The sequence below is a fragment of the Procambarus clarkii genome, chromosome 33, assembly GCF_040958095.1.
Source record: "Procambarus clarkii isolate CNS0578487 chromosome 33, FALCON_Pclarkii_2.0, whole genome shotgun sequence".
NCBI classification, from domain to species: Eukaryota; Metazoa; Arthropoda; class Malacostraca; order Decapoda; family Cambaridae; genus Procambarus; species Procambarus clarkii.
Window position 1 is genome coordinate 27070756 of NC_091182.1, and position 25408 is coordinate 27096163.

The 25408-nt window shown below is 40.1% G+C and overlaps 2 protein-coding genes across 4 annotated transcripts; both read left to right on the forward strand.

Annotated features, from left to right (window-relative positions):
• The first annotated feature begins 300 nt into the window (after positions 1–300).
• Targ3 (Terminal ADP-ribose protein glycohydrolase 3) lies at positions 301–9451 on the forward strand. Of its 2 annotated transcripts, none has more exons than XM_045753768.2 (5): positions 301–394; positions 2129–2209; positions 4085–4252; positions 4967–5071; positions 6058–9451. In XM_045753768.2, exons 2-5 carry the CDS (start codon positions 2150–2152, stop codon positions 6262–6264), a joined length of 540 nt encoding a protein of 179 aa, XP_045609724.1. In that variant the 5' UTR covers positions 301–394; positions 2129–2149; the 3' UTR covers positions 6265–9451. The 2 variants fall into 2 exon arrangements, with proteins under 2 accessions (XP_045609724.1, XP_069191595.1); XM_069335494.1 differs by lacking the exon at positions 301–394 and adding an exon at positions 591–672 and having other exon boundaries at positions 6058–6414.
• Positions 9452–10638: 1187 nt separating this feature from the next.
• On the forward strand, positions 10639–24271 carry LOC123765255 (protein phosphatase 1 regulatory subunit 42). 2 transcript variants are annotated; one of them, XM_069335495.1, is made up of 10 exons: positions 10639–13958; positions 15119–15210; positions 17342–17576; positions 17822–17949; positions 18281–18452; positions 19450–19527; positions 20136–20295; positions 20965–21043; positions 21903–22078; positions 22600–24271. In XM_069335495.1, exons 2-10 carry the CDS (start codon positions 15122–15124, stop codon positions 23013–23015), a joined length of 1533 nt encoding a protein of 510 aa, XP_069191596.1. In that variant the 5' UTR covers positions 10639–13958; positions 15119–15121; the 3' UTR covers positions 23016–24271. The 2 variants fall into 2 exon arrangements, with proteins under 2 accessions (XP_069191596.1, XP_069191597.1); XM_069335496.1 differs by having other exon boundaries at positions 10639–15210.
• The last annotated feature ends 1137 nt before the right edge of the window (positions 24272–25408 follow it).

Genomic DNA, 25408 nt, shown 5'->3' on the forward strand with positions numbered 1-25408 from the left:
TCACGCCAGGAAATAGATCAGTGACTAATATATATAGCTTGCAATTAAGCATATGCGTGCATAGCATTAACTACATGTTTTCTAGGACTCTTTACATATTTCTAGGTCTTTCTTAATATTCCTCTCATTTCCGTTGCTATACAGTTCTTTATATAATTAGACTGCCTAATATATATATCTAGTGGACATTATCATTATGAAATAATCAATGCATATATCTACTGTATATGCTCACGAGTCTGTAATAAAAATATAATAATTATTGGTGGTGTTATAATGAATAATATAGGGGGAGGGAGTGAGTGTGCGGGAGCGCGAGCGCGCCGTCATCACAGCTGAAGGATGTAAACAAATGAGGACAGCGTGTCTCTTCTATTCAGCTTGAATTTCCTGGGTAAGTACGCAGGTAGTGGGTTGGTGGTGGGCAGGAGTGGGTAGTGTGGGTGGCGGGGAGTGTGGGCGAGGCGGGGGCTGGGGCTGTTGAGGGCACTGCAGGGATAAATGGGGTGAAACATGATAGGGAGTGGTGGTGTGGGACTGGAGCCATGCCCTTCTGCAGGCGGCTCCTCCATCGCCACCCTGGCATTAGCTGTCTTCATTTACCTGACTTTACCTGAGAGCCACCATCTCTAGTGGCTTTGGTGCTAAAAGGAACCCGGCGGCTTGTCAAAGGTCTCCCTGATTTTCCTAATGATTTTTTTTTATATAACTGAATTTTGAACTGGAGTAGACTTTGCACTAACGGTGTCGGCTGATAGGTGATTCCAGAGGTTTATTGTGCCCCCAATACCCATGCTGTGGGTGGTGGTGGGCAGGTTACACTGTGGTCTCAGCAACTGTCGCCCAGTATTCATGTAGCCAGGTCATAGCATTGATGAACGCGTTAAAGAGGTTTAATGTCCAGTCACTTTTTACAGTTTTACTTTATTTATCCCAGTTAGCTTATTAGAGGCCAATACCTATAGGTACTATAGGTATTGGCCTATAGGTCATGCAATACCGATAGGTCATGCAGTTGACACACTTGCAGTGGAAGACGGGTTATAGTGGCACTTACTGTAACTTGTTTGTGGTTAACAGGTGTTTGTTCAACTCCTCGGTCAACAAGGTATAAGGCTGGTTTTGTGCCAGATGTTCTCTCACTATACAATTATTATTGTTGCTAATTGTACTGTGTATTGTTTTAAAATACAAATGTGTGTATCTAGGTACAGAGAAGCATAAATTTATAAAGCACAAAACTGAGTTAAAATTAGTTAAAAATATATCTTAATTTATCTTAATTTTGCAGTTAAATTTTTTAACTGCAAAAGTGAGATTTTAACTTTTAATTTTGTTTAATGAGCATAGCTCTCATCATGTAACTACACTTAGGTAATTACTGGTGCCAGAATGTTTCCATGTAGTGTTATAATCCTGGCCAATAGACATAGTAGATCTTTCCTTAAAGCAGCAACCAAATAATTTTGTTCAGAAATGTTTTTTTTCACATTCACTCAAAGCTTTATTATGGATACAGTAATTAGATTAATAGAGATGGTGATATTTAAGCAATCTCAAGAAATAGTAATGGTATCTCTTAAAGGATTGAAAAGTTGACATAACTTTTAAGTGCACAGGAAAATAACAGTAATATGCTGTATTGATAAAAAAAATATCTACAAGGGGTCCTGAGGCATCAAGCTGATATCAAGGCAAGATTTTACACACTACCCGCCCCATGTACACGCTGGCATTGTATAAGAGTTCTCCCCCTTCCCCTCTCCCTTAATGCCAACTTCAAATGCACCAAGAAATCACATTAATGTGATTTCCTTGATATGATACATCACATTAATGTGATGTATCATGTTAATGTGATTTCTCTGTGCATTTGATGTGGACGTTGGGGGAAAGAACTCGTATAACTTGCCAGAGTATGCGGATAATGTGTAAAATCTTGACTTGGTATCAGCTCGATGCCTCGGGCTCCCTTGTAGATTCAGTCGAATCCCAGGTTACATTACTTATAGCATATTGTGGTGCAGTGGTTTAAGGCATGTGCTTGGGAATATCCAGAGTGCAGGCTCAAATCTTTCTCATGGCTCCAACTGATTTTGTCTTAACTTTTTAAATCAAATATTTTCAGATCAAGTCTGTGGATGTGGCAATGGACAAATATTTGGTAACTCCCAAAAGAAAAATGGCTGATGATATTACAGAAAATTTTGTAAGTAAATGTACTCCACCTGTCAAATTTTATTACTGTACTCAAACCTGTCAAACCTTACTGATAAATTGTGCATGCAAAAAAAAAAATAAAAAGTTCCATTCATATCTGAACAAACATTGAAACTCGCAAAAAATGTTGGTGTCCTGCTCTAGCTCTGGGCATATCCTAAGTTTGAGTTGTGTTAAATAGTGCTAGTTAATTAATTTAGTAAACTTAAGTCTAAGAGTGAATAGCAATTCACATCACTATTGTTCATTTTACCTACAAAATGTCCTTTTTTTTTACCATAATTGGCTGTCTTCCATGGTTGGATTAAGACCTTTTAGAGGCCCTAAGTACTGGAAAGATTACGGTACCCCTCATACATCGTATATGTAGTTACAAATAAAAACTGTGAAATATATATATATTCTAATGAATAAATATCAGTATTTGTATGAAAAAAGGACCTATTATTGCATTGCTTTCTTATGGTGAAGATAGCATTTTAACCTGCATGAATCAAAGATGCAAAATAATGTTTTCTATTGCTTTCTTATAACTTTATTTATACTACAAAAGTTATCTCCCACATTTTTAATTAGAAAGTCTTTAATCATATTCTCAAAATTAATCTGATGCCTGCCTCACTGACAAGTGATGCTTGACAAGTACTGTCATACTGAACATGTTCTAAAACAAGCTGAGGCCTCCATGCTGCCTGTTGGGTTGGTGACACTTCGACCCTGAGTCATATGGGGAGTGCTCCCATTATGTTACTTGTCTTACTAGCCCTCGTGGGCTATGTTTGTTTGGGCATATCTGACATGCCCAGATATGTTTGGGCATATCTGACAGCAACTGCTCCTTAGGGATGTTTTTTGTGTTACAGCAGTCTAGGTTGTGTGCCTGATTGGATGCCCCAGAGCTGCCCTGCTTGTTTTTTAGGGACCTGAATTTTGAGACTTTGGACAACACTATGGAGGGCATAGTTTGGACAACACATACCAGCAGTAGCTTGTTTTGACTCGGTGACTTTCTGGTGCCTTCCTAGGTGGTGGCATAAATTAATAACTTAATATATAAATGCCATACTCCTTGCACCTTTGTGAGGGGGGGGGGCCAGGTTCTGGCTCTTAGTCCCTGGTAGGCCGTGGAACTCCACAACTGATGTCACCTAATAGATGGCATCTATAGCAGAGATAGTAGCTTCAGGGAGCCAAAGGGACTCCCCCTAGAAAACCAGCATTGAATATAATGAAATACCAATTTCTGGGTGAGCCTCAGTGGGTCCTTCAAATGTCAGGGATCCACTGGGGCTCACCCAGAAATTGGTGTTTCATTACATTCAATGCTGTTTTTTGTAGCAATATATGCCTTTGTTCATGTAAAGATTACTTTTCTAAAAGATTACATCTTTTCTGTTCACAAATGTTGAAATGTAAGAAAATAGGTGAAATTCCTTGAGAAAGAAGAGATAATATTTAGCTTGCATAGAGGGAAAGGTCACACTGCCAGGACACGTTCATCCTGGTACTCTGTCTCCCATAAAAGAAAGTCACTATGCAAACTGTGCTGAACAATTTTAATGTTGGGGCAGCAAATTATCAGGCATTATACCATCATATTTTAGGTACATTTAATATTTGCCGTTATTCATATAAATTTACTGTACCTAATAGTTGACAGGAAGCCTTGCTGCTTGTGAAATGTCTCCCTTTTCATCTAATCAAATTTTCTGTTTGTATTTTAAGGCTAAGTACTGTACTGTTTTTACCTCATTGACCTCAATAAGTAAACTGTTTCACATATTAACCTGTATGAAGAAGTACTTCCTGTTATCTGTTTTACCCATTTAGAATTACTGTTAATTCATAGGTTAATGTTCTGCAGGATGCTAATGGAGATATCAAGAAATCTAAAGGAAATCATGTTCGCAGTGAAGGATTTGCAATTACAGAAGTGCGTGGAGATTTGTTTACATGTCCCGATGGAACGTCCCTTGCCCATTGCATATCACAAGATATTCGAATGGGCAAGGGTATTGCTACACATTTTAAGGTTAGTGTATTTAGAAGGTGGCTGTTCACAGGAATATACTGTATATACTGTGATATATCATCTCATGTCATAGTTACTGTAGAGATTTACAGTGGTTAATATTTGTTAAAAGTTACCTAAAATTACAATTGATTGCATTTTTCATTGTATTATGGAGTTGCAGTACTGTACTATGTTTTTAATTACTATATATACAAAATTATTGGGTAACAAGGATAAAAATTAGGTGTTTGGTATGATAACAATGAAGAGAAACAAGTCAGCAAATAAAATACATAATAGTATATACAATACATTATACATATATATTATGTGGCACCTCGATTAAAGAGTTTAATCCGTTCTGGCACCGAGTTTGTCATGTGGAAAACTTGTCTTGCGAAACAACAACAAAACAGTTGGCAGCGGTGTCTGAGAATCGGCGAAAACGCTCGTTAATTGAGAGAAAGCCCGTCAATCGAGACACATTTTCTGTGAGTGGCTTGCTCGTTACTGGAGCCGCTCGTCACTCGAGGTTCCACGGTACATGTATATACATAGAATATACAATACATTATTGCCGATCCATTTGTGGTGTGTGGTTAATTAATACAGGACTTCAATGGTTCACTGTATGTGGCTTTTCACAATGTAAAGGTACAGTATGCTTTGTGTGTACAGTACACTATTTCTTGTGACTAATATTTTTTCTCTTATTTTGTTTCTTCAATACAGACCAAATATGGTGGTGTGCAGGAGCTGACAGAGCAAGGCAAAAAACCAGGTGATGTTGCTGTTCTGAAACGAGGCCAGAGATATGTGTATTATTTAGTCACTAAGGTATGTATTCACCTAGTTGTGCTTGTGGGGGGTTGAGCTTTGGCTCTTTGATCCTGTCTCTCAGTATTTTTTGTACATTTATACTGTACAAACAATATTTATACTCAACCAAAATCATTGTTTATATGCATAAACATGTATTACTTGCTCTAAGATATAATCAGGAAAGATTTGGTGGTAACTAGCAAAAAAAAGGGCAAATTTTTGGAATACCTGTAGAAATTTCACAGATCTGGATGCGAACAGAATGATATAATCCTTTGATTTTGAAGGTGCACCTGTACATTCTTGCATTATGGAGCTGGCCAAGTGTTGTAACACCCACACCCCCCTCCTGATTTCCTTTTGAAGAAATAAAATAGAATGTTTGCTCTGATAGTCATATTTGGGGGTGACTACTAGTATTGAAATGCCTCTGGTGCCACCTTGTGCAATTGGCCAGATATGTGGGGTGAGTGTACAAATGAGTGTATAATTCACTTTATTTCTTGCTGGAAAGTACTACCAATTTATTTATGCAAAGTGTTTTTTGGGGCACATGACTTGTAATTACCTATGTCTAGTTACAGGATGAGAGCTACTCTCGTGGTGTTCCGTCTTCCCATCACTCTTTGTCATATAAAGCTATAAAACTACTGACGGTCTTGGCCTCCACCACCTTCTCACCTAACTTGTTCCAACCGTCTACCATTGTTTGCGAAAGTGAATTTTCTTATATTTCTTCGGCAAATATAAGAAATATAGTTGTGCATAGCAAGGGCTGTCTGTACCTTCATTCCTGCTGTTTAACCAAAAATATTAAGACATGTTTGCAATACTGTACAAACATTTTGCAGTATTGTGTTCATTGAACACTGGCATGTGAATATGTAAAATTCTTCATAGGTTTGAATTCATGAATTCAGTAATGTTCCATGTTCTGTTTTTTAAAAGGTTGCATGTACATCCAAATTTAGAGAAACTATAATTATTACTTCAATTTTCAGGAAAGATATTGGCAAAAGCCCACCTATATAAGTCTACGTTCATCTCTACAAGCTATGAAACGGCATTCCATACTTCACAACGTTGCAGCTATTGCCATGCCCCGCATTGGGTGTGGTCTCGATGGTCTGGTATGGGATCGCGTGCGGGAGATCCTTACCGATGTCTTTAAAGATACCGATATTAAAATATCTGTTTACACTATCTGAGAATTTATACATAACATTTTAGGCACTTGAAGCAACTGTTTAAGCTTGCACATGCATCTCAAGGCTGTGTACTTCACTATCATGAGTGAGTTTATCTTGAGGCAGTTTGATGTGTGTATGTTAGCTTCACAGTTTTATAACCCCCAGATAGAATCTGAAAAAAAAGAGTATTTTATTATAAGCTTTAGAATATAGATGTTGGAGTTACAATGGATCATTTGTCTTGATCTGAGGAAAGCATATCCCTCCAATGGTTATACACATACATTATTGCAATTTACATGGGGTAGGTTATTGTCAGAGTGCTACAAATGATATTATCCAGTCGAAGGAATATTACTTCATATAAGGGCAGCTGTATTAATTACTAAGAAGCAGGAAACATATAAAATAACATATTCACCGTAATTGCAAGTGCACAATAGGGAGTGGATGTGATATTCTTGCTGTTATGTGTATAGTGTGTGCTAATGATTGTGAAGTGAGTAGAAGAAATTCAGGTATCTGTTTTTTCAAAGTAGCATGATGTTTGTAGATGAATGGAAGTATATAGGCAACATTAAATTAAGTGTTGAGCTTGCAGTATAGTATGGCAACCATGTCAGATATTTTCTAAAATGGTTATTTCGATTTTCAAGAATTTGTAACTACAAATTTGTTTTCCACAGAATTTTCCAGGATGTTGATAGTTTCAAGCAGATGTTATTTTTGGCAGGAAGAGTTTGATTATATCACACTTGTAAATTTCAGTAGAACTACTAAGGTGTGTTTTTACCTGAGCCTAGAAGTAAGGACCCGCCTGGTGCTCTGTTACCTAATACTTCGCACATTACGCTTACCACTCGACACACACACAACCAAGGCTGACTAATTAGAAAGTGCGTGCTGATGGAAACACTTGGCAAACACTGGAGACTTTTTTTTTTTTTACCGGGAATGAGTTATTCGTAGGATAACACAACCAGTTGGCAAAATATCCCTGTGTGAAATTTGTAGATTTATACTACAGATTATAAATTTTTAACTTAATAAGCATAATGTTTATTACCATAAATTGGACAAAAGAGCAACATTTGAAGCCTGATTAGTTCTGGCTGATTTAAATTATCAGCTTTAAATTAGACTTAACTACAGTATATTTCCATGTATTTCTTAGTTATAAAAGTAGTACAATATTAAGAAATTGTGGTTTGTTTCGGTGTGATGTCACACAATACACACACACAAAAGAAAGACAATCTGATGAATGAGCTGTTCAAATCTAATATAACTAAGATCATACTATAACACCAGTATAGTTTTCTTAGTAATTTCATTTTTTATACAGTTCAGTACGTGTGATTTAAACCTTAATTGTTAGATACACAAGTGCCAGAATCTAAGACTTTTGGGATAATGAAAGTTATTTTGGAGTGCTTGAAGTTCTGAAATTTAACAAATATGTAAAGTTATTTTGTATCTGTTACAGCCCAGTTATCAATCAAAGTTCACAACTCTAATTTGACCATATAGCGAATTTGAGTTCATGACCTTGTAAGATTCAAAACGGCCAAAGTTTCCCATGAAAGAGCATCAGAGATCATTTTTATTAATCAAAGTTTCTAGCTAGGCAGTATTGTGATTATTCATTACTCCAAAACCTTTTTAATCCCTATTATTCGAGATTTGTCGATATATTGCACCCAATATAACCAGTACGGCATACTGTGTTCTCTCATGTCGAGAATTTCATGGGGAATCTGAGAACTGATGCTCACAATTTCAATCCTAGCTAGACTCATGATGCACTTTGATGGGAATCCATGTTGACCCAATATTTAGTGTTTTATATGTCTGATAAAGAGGCTCAGTCAGACATGAAGTTGCATGCCCAAAGAAGTTGTCTGAATATTTTGTATGACAAGACTGAAAAGTGCCAAGCTTTCAAATATAGTGAGCGGTGGAGCAGAAGCTCTCTTTTCTCCTTTTACTTGTAGATATAGTAAGTACGATATTGTGTGAAAGTTATATATGTATACACCGAAAGGGTACATAGGTAACTGTCTTCATTTCAAAATGTATTTATGTAGAAGGCATGTTATCTTGCAGGGAAATACCAGTTGTTTGTGAGGATTTACTATGTAACTACCCAAATACCGTGTCATTTTAGGCATATGCTGAAGAAGTACTAATGCAAATCCTTCTGTAGTTAATATGGTCATGACACTTCTGCCTTTATTGGCTGTAAAGACAGTTTTTAGTTCGTAATAATGAACATCTGAATTCTTGTTAAAACTAACTGTGGCACTTTTCTTCTAACAAATATATTATTCACACACACAACAAGCTACAGTATATGATTTAAATATTTTTGATTGTCTGTATTAATTTAAATATACATAATATAGACATATGAAAGTAAGTTAACGCTTACTAAAATATACTAATTAGCAAAGCATTTCTGTACGAGTATATATGCTGTACCATAGTGAGCAACTCACATACAGCTTCTGTGAATTACTGAATGATACCACAAGAAATTTAGCTTTCATAATGTTACACGAAATTAAAGCACATTTTACTCAAGATTGTAGTTGATAATGTTGTTTGCCAGAAAGTTTATCAAAGTGATGACCTACAGCAGACGTGAACTTGAGAAAAGATATATAGACATTTGCCCCCCCCCCCCCACCACCCCATCATACATGTCTTGGAATTGTTGTATACTTGTGAAGGTTATGGAAATAAGGATAGTAAGATAGCTTCTAATTTACCCCTCTTCCAGTTATTATCTTTATTTGCAATAGTTTTCACTCATGGTAAGCACAATCGCCTATTTGTTTATTGTGATGCTGACCTTTGTTATATATTATATTAATTTAAGTATGCCCTGTATAATATGTAACTTTTTAGGATAATTCCCAGGATTTTTATGCCACTATTGTGGCATGCATACTACTATAATGTGTATCCATAATACCATTTTTGTATAATATATACATGACAATGTTATAGTCAGTTAATGTTGTATAGCTGTTTCATTATTAATGCATTTTTGTTTGCTTGGCTGCCATTCCTTGTTTTAGTCATAAATGAACACTGTATTGTTTCACCAGATAAACCTCAATATTTTAGGCTACTGTGCATCTGACACAAATGTACCAGTGATTTTTTTTTTTTTCCCTAACAAGCTTAATAATAATCAAAACTGCTTTTCCTTGTACTAACACCTTATTATTGAAGCTGAGTGAGTGTGTTTTGTCTTTGATGTTTGTAATGTGACTTAGGTGTATAGATGAAGTGTATATATTTGCACAAAACAAGATTTCTGTGTAAGGATGGAATCTGGAAATATATTTTTTTTTTTACAGATTTACAGTATAAGCTAATTTGTTTTTATATTAATTTTTTTTTCATTTAGGGAAAATAATCATTAAATACTGTATGTAAATGTTAACAAATGGAGTACTAAAAAGGAGGTGGGGTTGTGTGTGACTGTGCATGTTACCTCTTTCATTCTTGCCTTTTTTTATGTTTAAAACAATAACCAAAGCATATGAGTGTGTCATTACACTTGTGTGTTGTATAAGGCTGTTGGTGGTGATACTCCCTCTTGTTTGGCTTTATGTTAGCTGACAGTTTGTGACCTGGTGTACTGGTTATCACCTAGTGACGTGTGGGCTGGTTATCACCTAGTGACGTGTGGGCTGGTTATCACCTAGTGACGTGTGGGCTGGTTATCACCTAGTGATGTGTGGGCTGGTTATCACCTAGTGATTAGGGTGTCAGCTAGTGGCTTGTGACCTGGTGGACTGGTTATCAACTAGTGACTTGTGACCTTAGAGATGAGTTATCATTAAATGTCATTATGATAATGTTACTCGAGTGATTTTAAGGCTTGGGGCCATAAACATGACGCAGATCGTGTTTGAGTGCGAGAAGTGGGTTCCTATTATGATGCGCAATATTGTTCATGCCACAGTTCTCACAGTTTAGTATCAGTTATGCTCTCAATACTTTGTGAATTTCTTGTCAAGTTAATAGAAAAATACATTGCATAACTTATAACAACCTTCTAAGTTCCTTATTTAATATACAAGAGGATTGACTTCTCCCAAGCAAAGCAGGTACTAAGGTTTGGTTCCTTTACCATAGTGCTAGTGCAAGATGCATTTAAAACCATGTATAGATGCTCTATATTCAGTGACATTAACCATCATGTACAGTCTTGCCACCAGAAAATATGATTATATACTGTGTGTGTGTGTGTTTGCATATATATACAGTATATATATATATATATATATATATATATATATATATATATATATATATATATATATATATATATATATATATATATAATATATAATATATAATATATATATAATATATAATATATATATAATATATATATAATATATTATACTCTCTCACACACAAATCTGATAGAGGAAGTCTACAAATTGATTTATTTTTGTATTGCTCAAAGTCAAAAGATGTTAGTACAATATATAAATGAGTGTACATTTGCCAAACAGAATATTTTTTCACCATTAAAATTAGATCAAAATTTTGCAAATCAAGAGCAACAAAGCTAAGATTAGGCTCATTTTGTGTATAAGAGCAAATTCGACAAGATGGTATCTGTGTAGAGTAGAAGCAGGAAAACTTATTTTGAAAGGTGACCAAGCATCAGGATTAAGCATTGTTCCTCTCAAAAAGTTTAACATTTATTTTGGTATTAAAATCTGCCATTAAGAGTATGGCCAGTCTTACCAAAGTATTGGAGAGAACATGAAGAACAGGATAATAATAAACACCAACTGCATTGGAAGCAGGAGGAGCAGTGTGAATTAGATTACTATGAAGTGTGCCAGTTTGGCCAAAGGCAGGAATTGTTTTAAAAGAACGAAGGGTATTAGTGAGATTTTTTTAGTTAAGATAATATGTCTTAGGCAATATTGTGGTGAAACTGTTTATACTCTTAATGACAGGCTTTAAGAATATGAAAGAAATGTTAAACTTGCTAATATGAACAACGATCTGTTCTGTCATGTTAGGGATTTCTATTATCTTGTATCTTGATATACCAAAATAATTTTTCATGCTTCTACTCTCCTCAGATGCCATCTTATTGAAGTGGCTCTCTTACTGAACCATTTCTGTTGTCCCGACTTCCAGGACGTGCGTGTCTTCCTTCCCGACTGTCTCTCGCGACCATTTGTCTCCATAGAATCCTTGGTGAATCAGATACCTTTGGTATCGCTCATTTTATGCACTTTTGTTATATTGGCATCCTTGGAGCTATCTAGCTCATTTTAAACATCATGCAACTTAGATGGCGCTCCATAGTCTCCCCGGCTTGGTGCCTTCTTTTGATAATTTCTTACTCGACCATTTCTGTTCCACTTGGGGATCAAACCCAGGCTCCTCACTTGTGAGTTTAGGACATAGATCACGTTTTAGATACACAGTATTATACATAGATATTATTATAACTATTACACAGATATTATACATAGATACACAGTATGCCTAATTATATCGACATTTGATGTTTTGTTCCTTCTAGGAACTTCCCAGTTGTTCAAATAAAGGTACAGTATATTGCTTACATTTAGTTTAAAAATAAAACTATCACTAGGAAGGTCAAATCTGTTGTAATATTGTTCCTTTGATATAGATACCAGATAACCTAAAACTTTGTTTAAAATAAGTATCACGTACTGTACATCATGCTTTTTGCTGTAAATGTTCTACAAGAACCAATGCTCTAAATATTGTAGGTGGGATATGGATCAACCAGAAAGAGATGACAATGTTTGCTATCAATCCAGATACATTACATGTTCAAGTTGCATGCACAGGTATTTTTGTGTCATAGCCCTTAATGAAGATGTTCCGTGTCCGATACTTTGGACATTGCTAGGATTCTCTCTTCGCTCGCTCACTGGCATCCTGAATGATGCCAAAGAATTTGTTTAATATTCTGTGACACAGTCTGTGCTAAATGGTCTTCTAGGTTTGGTGCCTTCTTTTAATTAAGTACTTACATTCACATGCATTTTTTAATAGCTATAGATTTGATTCAATTGTACATAATATTTACCCCAGACAATTTATATTCTATATCTTTTCTTTGGACCTCTATATTGATATTGTTATAATAATATTTAGAGGTGGGGGGGGGGGGGCAGAAGAAACGATTCAAAGACTGTCTCAAGGTGACCCTCAAAGACTTGGACATCAGCCCCAATACTTGGGAGTCACTTGCTGAGGACCCTTCAACTTGGAAAACAAAGTTAACAAAAGGGCCTGTTAGAGAGAATAGACGGACTGCACAAAGCCAGAGCAACCTCCACCTCTACAGAGCATCCACCCACATGCACCATGTGTGGACGATCCTTCCAGACCCAGATTGGACTCTGCCTCCATCATCTGACACACAGCCACCAACATTTGCTCTCATATATTGAAGTCATAGTCATCTCTTGATTCCGAAGGATGATCATCGTGAGTCTGACTACTGTATTAGCTATATACTGTATTGACTACCCCAGCTGGATTACTTCTGTGTAAATATTGTAATAAGTTAAAAAGATAAATTCTCTATTGAATATGATATTACCAAATATTAGTAACTTTCTGCAGTCCTCTCCCTGTTTCATCGCTCTTCTGTAATTACCTTAGTTACAGGATGAGAGCTACGCTCGTGGTGTCCTGTCTTCCCAATACTCTGTCAAATAACACTTTGAAACTACTGATAGTTTTGCCCTCCACCACCACCTCACATAACTTGTTCCAAACATCAACCACTGTTTGCAAAAGAAAACTTTCTAATATTTTTTGGCACATTTGTTTCCTTAGCTTGAATCTGTGACCTCTTGTCTTGAAGTTGTTGGTTTCAGGAATTCCTCCATGTCAATTGGATCGTTCCCTGTTATTATTTTGTAAGTGATGATCATATCACCTTTTTCTTCTATTTTCTGTCTTTGGCATATTTAACGCCTCTCCTCGTAACTCTTGCCTGCAGTTCTGGAAGTCATTTTGTAGCGTGACTTTGCACACTTTCCAGTTTATTTATGTTTCTTGAGATATGGGCGCCATACAACTACTTCATATTACAATTTGGTCTCACAAAAGTCATGAACAGTTTCTTTAGTATTTTACCATCCATGTTGTTAACCCCCCCCCCCCTTCTGCTGGGAGGGGGGTGTTGAAAATGGAAATGAGGGAGGGAGATAGAGAGACCTGGGCACATCTAGATACCCAATCTATACAATAATTATAATGATATTCTGTCTAAGGCTGGAGGCCATATGCTTGGAGTTAGCCTTATTCAACGTTCATACATGAAGCATTTGCATTATGGGAGTATCATAGGGTTCGAATCCCATTATTGCTCAAATTGAATTTCTCGCTGATATATCAGGTTAGTGGGATTTCCTTGTGTATGTAATCATACACAAGGAAATTGTGTATTGGCAATCATCTAAGGGTAAACAAAGTGGCGCCCCCCAGCTGATCGGTCGCCATGGCAACCGCGTCAACACTTGAGGGGAAGGTCCTGGAGACCGGATATCCCCCTCGGCCGGACACACACACCAGTCAATCACCGGCTCCAGAGTGACAGGTGCGTCTCCTGGCCCTACTGTCCCTTCACACTCGCGGCCACCTTTCTGGTTATCGTCGAGACGACCTCGTGTACACAGGTAGGTGTGCCAGGTGTATTGTTACTCAGATGACTGCCAGGTGTATGTGAGTGTCAGATGGGAGGCTTAGCATGTTACTGTGTAAGTATAGAGTATAGTGAGTGTCAGTTTGTAGGAGTGTATGACACCGTGCCAGTATAGTGAGTGTCAGCTTGTAGGAGTGTATGACACCGTGCCAGTATAGTGAGTGTCAGCTTGTAGGAGTGTATGACACCGTGCAGTATAGTGAGTGTCAGCTTGTAGGAGTGTATGACACCGTGCCAGTATAGTGAGTGTCAGTTTGTAGGAGTGTATGACACCGTGCCAGTATAGTGAGTGTCAGTTTGTAGGAGTGTATGACACCGTGCCAGTATAGTGAGTGTCAGTTTGTAGGAGTGTATGACACCGTGCCAGTATAGTGAGTGTCAGCTTGTAGGAGTGTATGACACCGTGCCAGTATAGTGAGTGTCAGTTTGGAGGAGTGTATGACACCGTGCCAGTATAGTGAGTGTCAGCTTGTAGGAGTGTATGACACTGTGCCAGTATAGTGAGTGTCAGCTTGTAGGAGTGTATGACACCGTGCCAGTATAGTGAGTGTCAGTTTGGAGGAGTGTATGACACCGTGCCAGTATAGTGAGTGTCAGCTTGTAGGAGTGTATGACACTGTGCCAGTATAGTGAGTGTCAGTTTGGAGGAGTGTATGACACCGTGCCAGTATAGTGAGTGTCAGTTTGGAGGAGTGTATGACACTGTGCCAGTATAGTGAGTGTCAGCTTGTAGGAGTGTATGACACTGTGCCAGTATAGTGAGTGTCAGCTTGTAGGAGTGTATGACACCGTGCCAGTATAGTGAGTGTCAGCTTGTAGGAGTGTATGACACCGTGCCAGTATAGAAAGTATATACAGTATGACACAATGCAAACATAGGATCACTTAGAGGACACTTATGTTTAAAGTGCATTTAGTAACTGGGAAATGGTATATGGAATATATATTAATTAGCTGATATTTGGTAATATATAATATTTACTCCATCGTCGAGATCAGGAGGGAAAGTCAGTGTGTGTGTGTTTCTCTCTTTCTCCCTCTCTCCCCCCTCTCTTCCCCCTCTCTTCTCCCTCTCTTCCCCCTTTTTCTTTCCCTATAAATGCTTGTGTTAAACACGAAGGTGTGACATTGTAGGTGATGGTGAGTGTAAACGCTGAGACGCTGTGGGCCTGGCTCGGACACCACCATCCTCGACGCTCCTCAAAACGCACGAAAAAAGATCCAAGGTAGTTCAGAATATTTTGTGACTGTATTACCGAGCTTCAGGCTTGGTACTGTCAAGATCAAGACATGGTGCTATGCCAAGCTAAAGGTTTGATGATGCCAAGCTAAAGGCTTGGTATTGTGTTTGGTGTTACAAGCTCAGTGATTTTAAATGTGTTTCGCACATTTAAAATGTGATCTGGTCGAAACCTTTAAAATACTGAACAATTTGGAGGATGTTGATCTAGACAACTTCTTCAGAAGGTCAGATGTAACACAAACAAGGAGCAACGCTTTCAACCTCAATAAACCACAATGTAGGACTGAAAACAGATGTTTTTTTTCACCCACATGGATGTAAACCCATGGAACCCCCTATCCGCCGAAGCCGTAAATACCAGAACTTAAATGTTAAAAGGTGGCACAGGACATACAGTAAGGTCAACACAAAGTTCAGCGACGCTGCACAAGTACTCGACATCAGTACACCAAAGCACGAAACAAGGAAACAAGGTCAGGTAATTACCAGTAAAAAGCACTAAGCCAGGATAATTATCTGGCACCTTGCAGGGTGCCAGGGAGGGCAAGGAGCTGGGATATGAGGACGGAGTGAAGGTACGTGCCCAGCCACTTGCACCATCGGGGATCGAACCCATTCCCTATAACAGGAACAAGAAGAAGCGAAACCATCGCTGTACCTTCCAGTCCAACAGATACTTGCTTACATATCTACAAGCGTTAGCAATATAATCTCAACTATATCCTGTACTTGAAAGCCCACACTTCAATTATTCCGTTTAATTTTGGTCACTGTATTACACAATGAACATAGATTTTATCGAAACTATTCATCGTACGATGACAAAGTTGCTCTCGAGTATTAGGGAACTCTTTAAGAAAACAGTCGAGGAGAACTTGACTTTCTCTTGAGAGACGGAGAACCAGGGCAGACAGGAATCAATAAGTAGATGAAAGGCATTTACAAGAGAGACGTAAACAAGGTTTTAAAACTGTCAGACCAAGTTAAAAATCATAACATTGGTCATAAGTGATATAAATTCATTTGCCTGAACCTTCCTCTCGTCTGTCACACGTTTCGGTCCAGAAAGGACTGAAACGTCGACGGGTTTGGTCATCATATCTTCAGCCACGTTAATGTGACTCATCGTCTGCATATAAATTCTGATTTAAAGAAGATATAGGCAAATATTAGTTGATAATAAGGTGGTAAATTTCCGAGTAGCGTTGTTGAGGCTAAAAACTTTGTAAATTTAAAAAATCGAATAGATTTACATAGATCAAAATAGTTTCACCTGCATAAAACCTGTTTCATATTGATCGGTATGTCTACCGCATTTTCTTATTTACCTGAATTTACCTAAGGGGTTACTTACACTCTAGTGGCCTCAGCGAGGACAGGTAGCCTGCGGCTTATCAAAGGTCCCACCATTTGTCCTCATGATTTTTTTCAAGCTGGATTTTAAAATTCAGCAGATTTTTTGTATTTACGGCTTCGGCGGGTAGGCGGTTCCATGGGTTTATAACAGAGTGTAAGAGCATGTTTTCTGTCCTACATTGTGGCTTGATGAGTTTGAAACCATTGCTCCTTGTTTGTTACATCTGACCTTCTGGAGAACTTGTCTGGATCAACATCCTCCAAATTATTCAGTATTGTAATAGTTTCGATAAGATCCACCTTGTCATGCGAAGTTGTGTGTTTGTCACTGTAGCTGGTGTTCTACTCTTTGTCAATATGTTACTGCTTGTATGGCCACCTCAGAATGTGCCTCACTGTGAGGTGACATCACATACAGTGATGTCACCTCGGCATGTGTCACTGTATGTGATGTCACCTCGGCATGTGTCACTATATGTGATGTCACCTTAGCATGTGTGTCACTATATGTTGGTCACCTTAGCATGTGTGTTTGTCACTGCTTGTGTAGTTTGCATGTATATTGTCTCACGAGTCTCCGTTATGTGTTTGCAACTGTTTATCTTAGAAGCCGCCTGAATGCCTACCATTGGCCTTGTGTTTGATCGCTGCTTGTATGCTTAAATCATTAATGAAAATACGTAAGTATTAAAGGCATATATTATCCGTATGTATTTCAACAAAGTGGTGACTGTCTTTTACCGAGAGCACTGTTGCAGGCCTACCCCGGGGGCCGCTCGGTCCACAGGTGCCAGGGTGAAGGGGGCGCCAGAGGTGGGGGAGGCGGCAAAACAGGAGAGGGAACAGGAAGAACACGCGGAGGAAACTCTGAAGCTGAAAATACAGGATAACGACGAGAAAGAGGAAGATGAAGAGGAGATGAGGAAGGAGAGGGAGGCCTACTTATCCCGTGTTACGCATCTTCATCTGGAGAGGAAGGGAATCACGCATATCGTGAGTGTCTTAAACCTCTTCCTCAGTTTCGAACAATTGTAAATCATTTCGTAGATAGTACAGAAGTTCCGTCTCTAAAACGGATCATAATCGCAATGTTTACCAAACTTATTGTAACGAAACGAGAAAGGTTCTGAAATTCATATATATGGGTTAGCTGAGCTTACTGTGTGCTCAGAAATGTGAGTTTACTTAGCATCTTTTTTTCTGAACACACAGTTAGCTAAATACAATGATTGTTTCAGGAGAATGTGAGCGCGTGCCCCGGCGCTCGCGTGGCCTTCCTTCAGCACAACCACCTCACCCGGCTGGCCAACCTGCGCCCTCTTAGGAACCTGCAGGAGCTCTACCTCCAGGACAACCACATCACCAGGTGAGGCCACACTAGGTGCTCACGTGTGTTCAGACAGGAAGTGCGCCCAACCATTTCTCTCCCGCCCGTAATTCGAACCCGGAAATCTGGATTGTGAGTCGAGAACGACCGCGACTACACTACCGGGACCCCTAATTTAGTAAAGTTACCGCTCCATGCGTGTATACGCGTGCTCTCATGGTGTTAGCGGAGACGTTCTCGTCCCTAGCCTAACAAAGCTAACTCATAATACGTGAACAAAACCCACCGAGATAGTTGACTCTCCTCGGTCAACCTTGACGACGAGCGGATGTCGCCTGTGGTGTGACCTGCTGACTATCTGCCCCAACAGACTGGAGTGCCTACAGGAGCTGGTGAGCCTGCGTCGCCTGCTGGTGCCTGGCAACAGGGTGGGGGTGGTGGAGGGCCTGCCTCGTGGCCTGCACGAACTGCACATCCAGCACCAGAGGCTTCCCCCTGGGGACGCCTTGGTGCTCGACCCTCAAGCCCTGACAACGGTGCAGGTACGTCTACCCTCGACCTTCAAGCCCTGACAACGGTGCAGGTACGTCTACCCTCGACCTTCAAGCCCTGACAACGGTGCAGGTACGTCTGCCCTCGACCTTCAACCCTTAGCTATGGTAGGGTACAATCTTGTCCTATTATTGGTACAGGTAGATCAATGGTAACTGGGACATAGTCATGGTACAGACAGATCATTGGTAACTTGTCCTTCCCGTAGTGCAAGTAGGTTTCTTTGGGTTTCGCCATAGCTAAGGGGACAAGTAGTGTCCCGATGGACCTCCTTTGTCCTTAGTTACTAGAAATTACTTACACGAACAAAGGGAACATCTAATCTATCTAACTCTCAATCTTAGCTAAATGAATTGTGGGGTTCAGTCCCTGAGCCCATTATGTGCCTCTGAAACCCTTTCCGCTACCGTCCATATGATAGGTATGGGGTGCATTATAAATGGAACTAAACTAACCTATCTCTCTATCTACAAGGTAATTACATGTAGTTCTATCTTGTTTGTATGCGTATGTTTAGAGAAGAAGTTGCATGCATTTGGTTGGTTTCATATGACATTCAAACTAAGATATATAGAGTATATATATATATCTTGTGGATATACGATGACTACATATTGGTGTCTGTCACTGAGAGAGAAGAACTAATATAGTTCAGAGCAAGGCCTTGGATACCATAGTGATGACGTTTAAGTAAGATGTAGTAAGGGTTTACAGTATCAAAGGCCTTTCTCGGGTTAATTAAGAAGCCAATTTGGAACCCATTTTAGTCAAGAACTGTGTAGAGTATATTAAGCAGACTAATAATGGCATCATTGGTACTCTTTTTGGGAACGAAAGCCAAAAGCCAATAGTATTATTTTTATTTGTATTGCCTTTTACGCACCACTTTCGTTTTCACGAAACTAATTATGTGATGAAATAAAGGTTGGCACATTTCCTAAATAATTAGGACAAACTGTGCATTAAATGGCTGTCTGGCAATTCCAGAATACAATGCGACTCCTGGATGTTACCGGCAACAGACTCACAGAGCTGGGAGCTGTGGGGCTGCTTACTCAGCTGCAGGTGAGTCAGGGGCTGCTTACTCAGCTGTGGTGAGTCAGGGTCTGATTACTACTGGTGCGTCAGGAGTGTAGGCTTGAGAGGTGAGTACAGCCAGTCGCTCTGTGCCCTCGTTACACTTTCGGTAATTATGTTCCATAACAGCAAAACATAGGTTGACATTTAGGAAGTAAGGTAGGTTATGTGAGAGTTTCTTTTAGTTATCTTTTAAACTTGTTGAAAGAAGGACAGTCTTTGATGTGATTAGGAAGGTCATTCCCCATTTGGGGACCATTTCTGCTTTGGTTAAGTCGCACTCTTGGAATATCAATAGATATTTGTTTCCAGTGTGGTGCCCATGGGTTCTGTTACAACCCTCTAGGAAGCGTTTAAGATCGGGATTAGCATTGCTGTTTAGTGGTTTATATATATATAAAGTACACTTGAGAGGATGTGCAGTGACTTAACAACTAATACATTCAAAGATTTAAGTAAGCGGGGCCGAGTGCTGTCTGGGCCAAGAGTTTGGTAGTGTTCTAATTGCCGATTTATGTGAGATATATGTTGTACTGTTTGGTGGAACAGTTGGCCACACTGTTCGTTGATATAATATATTATATTGTTATTTAAAGGTGTTGCGCGCAGCGGACAATGACCTGGCGTCTCTGGGTCACCTGACAGCCGTAGTGAGCCGTCTGGGACACCTGAGGGAGGCGGTGCTGGTGGGCAACCCTGTCACCGCACACAGGCGCTATCGTCCAGCTCTCATAGTCTCCGCTCCACCTTCCCTAGGTACCTTCACTCACCTTCCCTAGGTACCTTCACTCACCCTCCCTAGGTACCTTCACTCACCCTCCCTAGGTACCTTCACTCAACCTCCCTAGGTACCTTCACTCACCCTCCCTAGGTACCTTCACTCACCCTCCCTAGGTACCTTCACTCACCCTCCCTAGGTACCTTCACTCAACCTCCCTAGGTACCTTCACTCAACCTCCCTAGGTACCTTCACTCACCCTCCCTAGGTACCTTCACTCACCCTCCCTAGGTACCTTCACTCACCCTCCCTAGGTACCTTCACTCACCCTCCCTAGGTACCTTCACTCACCCTCCCTAGGTACCTTCACTCACCCTCCCTAGTCACCTTCACTCACCCTCCCTAGTCACCATGGTAATGTTACACGGGGCCACAATCACCCCCACCAATATAATTATACAATTGTTCTGGCCTATATATGATCTTAGTTTTTTGTGTGGAATCATACCGATAATAAAATTCAAAGGTGGGGGAGGGGGGGGGGACTGTCAGACTCTGGGAGTCTCACCTAATTGTGCTTTATAACCATCAATATAACCATCAACCAATCTATAACCATCTATATAACCATCAACCAGTCTATAACCATCAATATTACCATCTATATAGAGTCTATAACCATCAAGTTGAGTGTAATCTTCCTGCAGAATACCTGGACGCGCGAGCGGTTACTTCCCACTCCAGAGAGTTCCTCAGCCAGGCTCAGCGGCACCGCACCTCCCTCAGGTGAGAGGATTAGAGAGGGGACAGATAGTTCCTCCCCTCACCCAGGTAAAGACCTCCTCAGGTCAGGAGGACCTGAGTCGGGAAAAATGAGTGATCTGGGGAAGCAAATGGGGGAAAGATAGTGTGTGTGTAGACACTGGGTGTGGGGGGGGGGGGGTGACAGCCTGTCCTTCTAAGGTTTCCCAATGTCAAGACACCGGTCAATGTAATGTGTCCTCTCTTAACCTACCAGAGGATCCAAAACAGAAAACGGGACAGTACGTCACGTTCGTCAGCCGCTTTCATTTTATAGTACAACAATTTTTGGCCTTATGTAACAGCGTAAGATAGATGCCATAAATTGTAGGATAGGTTGGGGGGGGGGGTAAACAGGAAGTTAGTTTCCCCACTAGGGGAGGGGGGGGGGGGGAATACACACACATACACTCATAAGGCCTTGCAGCCGAGTGGACACCGCTCGGGGGTTGTATTTCTAAGGGTCCGGGTTCGATTCCCGGCTGTGGCAAAAATAAATGGTCAGTTTTTTCACCTGATGCCTCTGTTCACCTAGCAGTAACTAGGTACCTGGTAGTTATACAGCTGCTACGGGCTGCATCCTGGTTGTGTGTGTGTGTGAGAGAGAGATAAATATGTAGTAGATATGATAGAAGAAAATAGCTTGGGAGTGAGTGCATTAGACAACCATCGGTTAGAAAGACAGGGTCAAAGAGCTCACAGCTTGATCTTATAGTCACAAATAAATAGTATAAACACATTTTTGCCTGAAACATAAACAAATATATTTAATATGTTGTCTTGTATATAATTTAATAGATATATTAATGGAATTAATCGGAATAACTTTCATGCATTTATCCAGAAAGAAGAGCCAGGAGTGTACCTCTGTGGCTAGTGCCTGTGGGACGGCTCCACCTGGGGCAGATGGTGCGCCACCTGGAGCAGCTGGGGCAGATGGTGCTCCACCTGCCACAATGGACTCCTTAAAGGCAGAGAAACATCTGCTCTTCACCTCCATCACTCAGGCACATCAAACAGGTCAGGCAAATCGTCCAATTCCTCGTACATTGTGCTGCTTAATGCAGGGTGGAGGTGAGAGTAATGAGTGAATTGTGGGTGTAGTGTTGAGAGAGGGAGGTAGACCAGGTACTGTATCAAGTGATGCCATTGTGTGTGTCGCCACGTGAGCAGCCTAAGGTGGAGGGCCGCCTTGATCATTAATCTACTTGATGCGACGTCAACAAAGGATCACGGTCGTAGGAAGGTCGTGAAGAAGCCTGTCATCCCTATTATTTACACCTCCAATGTATTCTTTGGCTTGAGGAAGGAGTGTTCTATAGGGATTGATTGTTGCCGCCAGAGGCTGGTAATTTATTGTGTACTCCATACTCATCCTGTGAGATCCTCATCCTTTTTTTCCAAATTTTCCATTAAAAATATAGAAGTTACAAACCCATTTAATATCTTTGCTATTTATATTTCACCATAAACAATTGCATAGGCCAGAGGCTGCTTTAAATCTTGAATCTGTGTTAAACTCACATGTGATAATATTGCAGAGTCAATGGCAACTGGTCCGAGCTTCGTCTTGGGAGCCCTCAGGCGACCAGAATTTGACCTCATTCTCAGGCGAGGTCAACGGAGGAGCCTGGCAAGGGGGTCAGGTGACCCAGATGACCACCTCCGGCAGGCCATCACTCAATGGTCCACACAAGAAGATCTAAACGGAAACTCGTCCGAGAATGATGCGTCAGACACTGAGGATGTGTCCCAGGGAAACACCAGCCATGATGACCACCGGAGCCTCATTGCTCATGCTGCGTCTCCTGAGAAGAGTGTCTGGTTTGTTGGTGATGAGGACCCGAGCTGTGAGGAGGCGCCTCGCCTCATCCCCAGGCCGTACTGGAGGAACAAGCCTCATATTCCCCGCACCAACACTATTAAAACCCCTACAGTGACTAAGGTCAATAGTTAAGGTGTTCAAATTGCTTATTCGTGTAATCTATTCAGAGATATGTTGTCGGTTCATTTCCCTTTCAAACTATTAAACATTTTTTTAATATCGTAAAATTTGATACTATTGCATTGCAATATTTAATTAGTCACTGAAAAAGTTGTTATTAAAATTATCAGGAACATTTTGTTAGTGTTCCTGCACCCTCCTCATGTAATTATTTATTTATTAATTCATATACAAGATGACACAATGGGTTGTTATAGTTCACCCATTGATGGGTGTGTAGTACAGTCTTGATACTTCACTAACACGCACAACACATAGCAAGTTGAACAGGTTCCTTGAATATACTGTAATATAATTCCAGTCAAACTGGTGAACCTCTCTACATTAACATAGGCGACACCAGTTTATCATGCGTAGGGTCAATCATTCTTATATATGTCAATGATATTGCACATATCACTTGTTGTATTATGTATGTATGCCTTCTGAGGTGTACTTATGTGTTCCCAATCATTCTCAAGTCGATTGTGATGAGGAATGATTGATTGATGATGATTAAGCCACCCAAAAGGTGGCACGGGCATGACTAGCCCGTAAGTGGTGGCCCTTTTGAGCCATTACCAGTATCAATAGGTGATACTGGAAATCTGTGGAGGTGCGACTGCACCCTGCGTGACGGGAGATGTCTCCCGTGATGAGGAAGATTGATGAAGATTAAACCACCCAAAAGGTGGCACGGGCATGAATAGCCCGTAAGTGGTGGTCCTTTTGAGCCATTACCAGTATCAATAGATGATACTGGAGATCTGTGGAGGTGCGACTGCACCCTGCGTGACGGGAGATGTCTCCCGTGACCGATGAGGAAGTAGAGACAGGCAATAAATAGGCAAGACAGAGCTGAGGAGCAAAGTAAGGTGTAGTAGAGGGGATAGTAACAATAATAAGAGCTGCAGAGGACCTATTGGCCCGTACGAGGCAGCTCCTATTATAACCACCGAAAGAAAAGGAGATAGGAATAAGAAGAGGATAGCAAGGGAGCGTAGGAGAAGACAATGAACAGAAAAAGGGAGAAGAGAGAAAGAAAAGGAAAGAGAAAGGAAGATAAATGATAAACTTACTTTGCTCCTCAGCTCTCTCTCTCTTGCCTATTTATTGCCTGTCTCTACTTCCTCCCAGTCATTAATATTACAAAATTTACCTGCGGGTATATATATATATATATATATATATATATATATATATATATATATATATATATATATATATATATATATTATATATATATTAACTGAAGGCTTAATTATCTTATTCACGTTATTTATTACAATCTTTAAGTAAAAATTTTGTGTTTAGTTGTGTCGTGTGTCATTCATCCTGGACTGACTTCTATTGTCTTTATAATAATACTATTTTAAATATTATTGACGAGACATACGGGCACCCACATAAATATTTGCAGCAAGCGAAGAGAATGAGTTATGGGATATCCCTATGACATGATATAATCAGGAAAGGTATTAACAAACTGAAAGATTCTGAAGCTCGTGGAAGGTATTCAAACCAAAGTCGTTAAGGAACTAGCAGATAAACTGTGTCCGCCACTGAGGCTTCTTTTCAGAAAATAACATGACCATGGGATTCGAGATGGAATGTGGATTCCATCTCGTGTTGGCCTCGGAATGCATGATACAGCAGTTGAATCAGCCAAGCAATCTCCCTTAAAAAAAAAAGAGTTAATGATAACCTTGGATTACCTACAAGCAGTCTGAGAACAATAATACACCCAGACAACCTTCCTGTCCTCGTCGAGACCACAAGAGAGAGATACCAGAATTTGCCCGAGGGCCACCATAGAGTAAATTCAGGGAAACCATGGAACCACCTTCCCAACGAAGCCATAAATGATAAAACATTGCTCGATAAAATCACCAGGGCAAATAGGAAACATTTGACAAGCCGTCGGCTTCCTATCCTCACTGAGAGATAGTGACCCTCTGGTAAATTCAGGTAAATCTTAGCTAATTAAATAATCCTGAAAAGTTTGCATATTGAAGACAGGGCTGTGTTAGCAGCATTATACTCTCTGAGCAAAGCAATGCACTGTTGCCCTCCAACCCAGATGATGGGCACTGGGACCCATGTCTGTGGACCTGTATCGTACGATTATGTTACGTTGTTGGGTTGATTAGATACACAGTGTTTAGTGAGTTTCATATTTATTTAGTAGTCCTGGATACAGCAGTGTCGTAGACGTTGAGACGAAGCCTGGAGCAGAGCAGAGAGCTGAGTGTGGCCGGAGTCGCGGAGCTCTGTGGGAGAGCGTTGTAGCTGGATGAGGTCGTAGTCTGCTGCCTGCTCTGTGTCGAAGCTGTAAAGATGATTGATGAAGATTAAGCCACCCAAAA

Excerpts from the sequence above, each read along its gene's own strand:
- Targ3 (XM_045753768.2), top strand. The coding sequence starts at position 2,150 with ATGGACAAATATTTGGTAACTCCCAAAAGAAAAATGGCTGATGATATT. Across the intron at positions 4,253-4,966 it reads GTATTGCTACACATTTTAAG|ACCAAATATGGTGGTGTGCA; the intron begins GTTAGTGTATTT and ends TCTTCAATACAG. Across the intron at positions 5,072-6,057 it reads TGTATTATTTAGTCACTAAG|GAAAGATATTGGCAAAAGCC; the intron begins GTATGTATTCAC and ends TTCAATTTTCAG.
- LOC123765255 (XM_069335496.1), top strand. The coding sequence starts at position 15,122 with ATGGTGAGTGTAAACGCTGAGACGCTGTGGGCCTGGCTCGGACACCAC. Across the intron at positions 15,211-17,341 it reads CGCACGAAAAAAGATCCAAG|GCCTACCCCGGGGGCCGCTC; the intron begins GTAGTTCAGAAT and ends GCACTGTTGCAG. Across the intron at positions 21,044-21,902 it reads CGGCACCGCACCTCCCTCAG|AAAGAAGAGCCAGGAGTGTA; the intron begins GTGAGAGGATTA and ends GCATTTATCCAG.